The 1734-nt window shown below is 42.0% G+C and overlaps 1 protein-coding gene across 1 annotated transcript; it reads left to right on the top strand.

Annotated features, from left to right (window-relative positions):
* Positions 1-6: 6 nt before the first annotated feature.
* Positions 7-1728, top strand: LOC111668073 (macoilin-2-like). The gene is made up of 3 exons (XM_023424014.2): positions 7-21; positions 824-998; positions 1110-1728. Exons 2-3 carry the CDS (start codon positions 869-871, stop codon positions 1310-1312), a joined length of 333 nt encoding a protein of 110 aa, XP_023279782.1. The 5' UTR covers positions 7-21; positions 824-868; the 3' UTR covers positions 1313-1728.
* The last annotated feature ends 6 nt before the right edge of the window (positions 1729-1734 follow it).

Here is a 1734-nt window from a genome sequence, read left to right as displayed (position 1 = left end):
GAGCTTGAATTGAAAGTGCAGGTGAGCCTATTTTTTGATTAAAGTATTAACAAGAATTGTTATTACCAAGCTGATTTAAAAAAAAAAAAAAAAAAAAAAAGTCTTGAATGCTTTTGTGTATTTATATATTTTGCTTGTGTGTAATATCGAGGTGCAATAGGTGAGCTAAAGGTGCTTGTTAGTCTTGACTTTCAAATTTGCGATTTATTAAGAAGCTTCTTTAAGAAGAAGATTATTGATCCAGGAAAGTTTCAATTCCTGAAACGTGGATCTCTTGATGTGCTGCTCATAGAGCCAGTTTTGCATGCAAATAGCTTTTGCAAAAACCTGGAGCACAGTTTAACTCAGCTTCTGAAAAGACAGAAGTAACACAGCCAAATACAACATGACAGAGCATTTCTTGTAACTCTGTTCTAGACAGTTTCCCAAAACTAGCTAATGCCTGGGGTGTACAAGTCAAATGAACACAGTGTGAAAATGGTGAATGTTCATGTTTTTGTTGTGACATCAAGAATATAATTTCTTCACCTATTTTACTTTTTTGTCTCGTATAACAACAGTGCTCATACACAAGGCGGTAAAGCAGAAGTTAAACAAGCAGTCAGCTACAGGCTGTTGCACTGTATATACCATATACTTTTTTTTAAGTCAGGCAGTTATTATCAGCCTTTATTTATGTCAGACAGCAGTCACAGAGTGCTACCTACATGTTGGCTTACCCAGCCAAATACAGAACATTCAGTCAACAGTGTGCTAAAGCAGCCAGTCGCAGATGCTAACTTCCTGACTTTGACCCTGACTGTATCTCTTCTCCATCTTTCAGGAGCTTCATAAATATAAAGAGAATGAAAAAGACACAGAGGTGCTGATGTCAGCGCTGTCAGCCATGCAAGACAAGACCCAGCACCTGGAGAACAGCCTGAGTGCAGAGACCAGGATCAAACTGGACCTCTTCTCTGCACTGGGAGACGCCAAGAGACAACTGGAGATTGCACAAGGTCAGCCTGATCCACAAACAGAATATTTGGAGTGTGAGAACATGTACAAATCATTTCTGGGTTTGAATCAGAATCTCAAAGTTCTTGTTGTTGGACTGACTCTGCTTTCAGGTCAAATCCTGCAGAAGGACCAGGAGATCAAAGACCTGAAGCAGAAGATAGCCGAAGTGATGGCTGTCATGCCCAGCATCTCCTACACAGCCGACACCAGCAGCATGACCCCCGTGGCCCCCCATTACTCCTCCAAGTTCATGGACACCAATCCCTCCGGCCTAGACCCCAACGCCTCTGTTTACCAGCCACTCAAAAAGTGAACGCTTCGTCCCGCCCCCCCTTCTCCTCCATCCATACTCCCCTCATTTTTATTTTACCTGCAGGCCCACCACCTCCCAATCTGCTCGGCATGTCTGCAGCTGAGAACGTTGTTTTTTCTTGGGGTTTTTTTGTTCTCTCCTTGCCAGGTCAGAAGGATGTTATATTGTGTGACTGTATTTGTTGTAGTTAAAACAAAAGACAAAAAAAACTTAAAACGGACATCACATGTCAACTAGGACGTCCCAGTTTTTTTTTTTTTCTCTTAAGTGTCTAGTGAAACCTCACAGAATCGGGTATGTGTCTTCATCTCAAGGGTGTTGCTCTCCCTTCCCCACCGCCACTGCAACCACCTGCAACCAGTTACCTGCTCTTTGGCCCTGGGGACTAGCTGCTTTATTCTTTTTTTTTTTTTTTTTTTTTT

Source organism: Seriola lalandi, unplaced genomic scaffold, assembly GCF_002814215.2.
Source record: "Seriola lalandi dorsalis isolate HSWRI2012SDOR001 ecotype SW California unplaced genomic scaffold, Sedor1 jcf7180002003860, whole genome shotgun sequence".
Lineage (NCBI taxonomy): Eukaryota > Metazoa > Chordata > Actinopteri > Carangiformes > Carangidae > Seriola > Seriola lalandi.
This window is presented reverse-complemented; position numbering and strand designations above follow the sequence as displayed.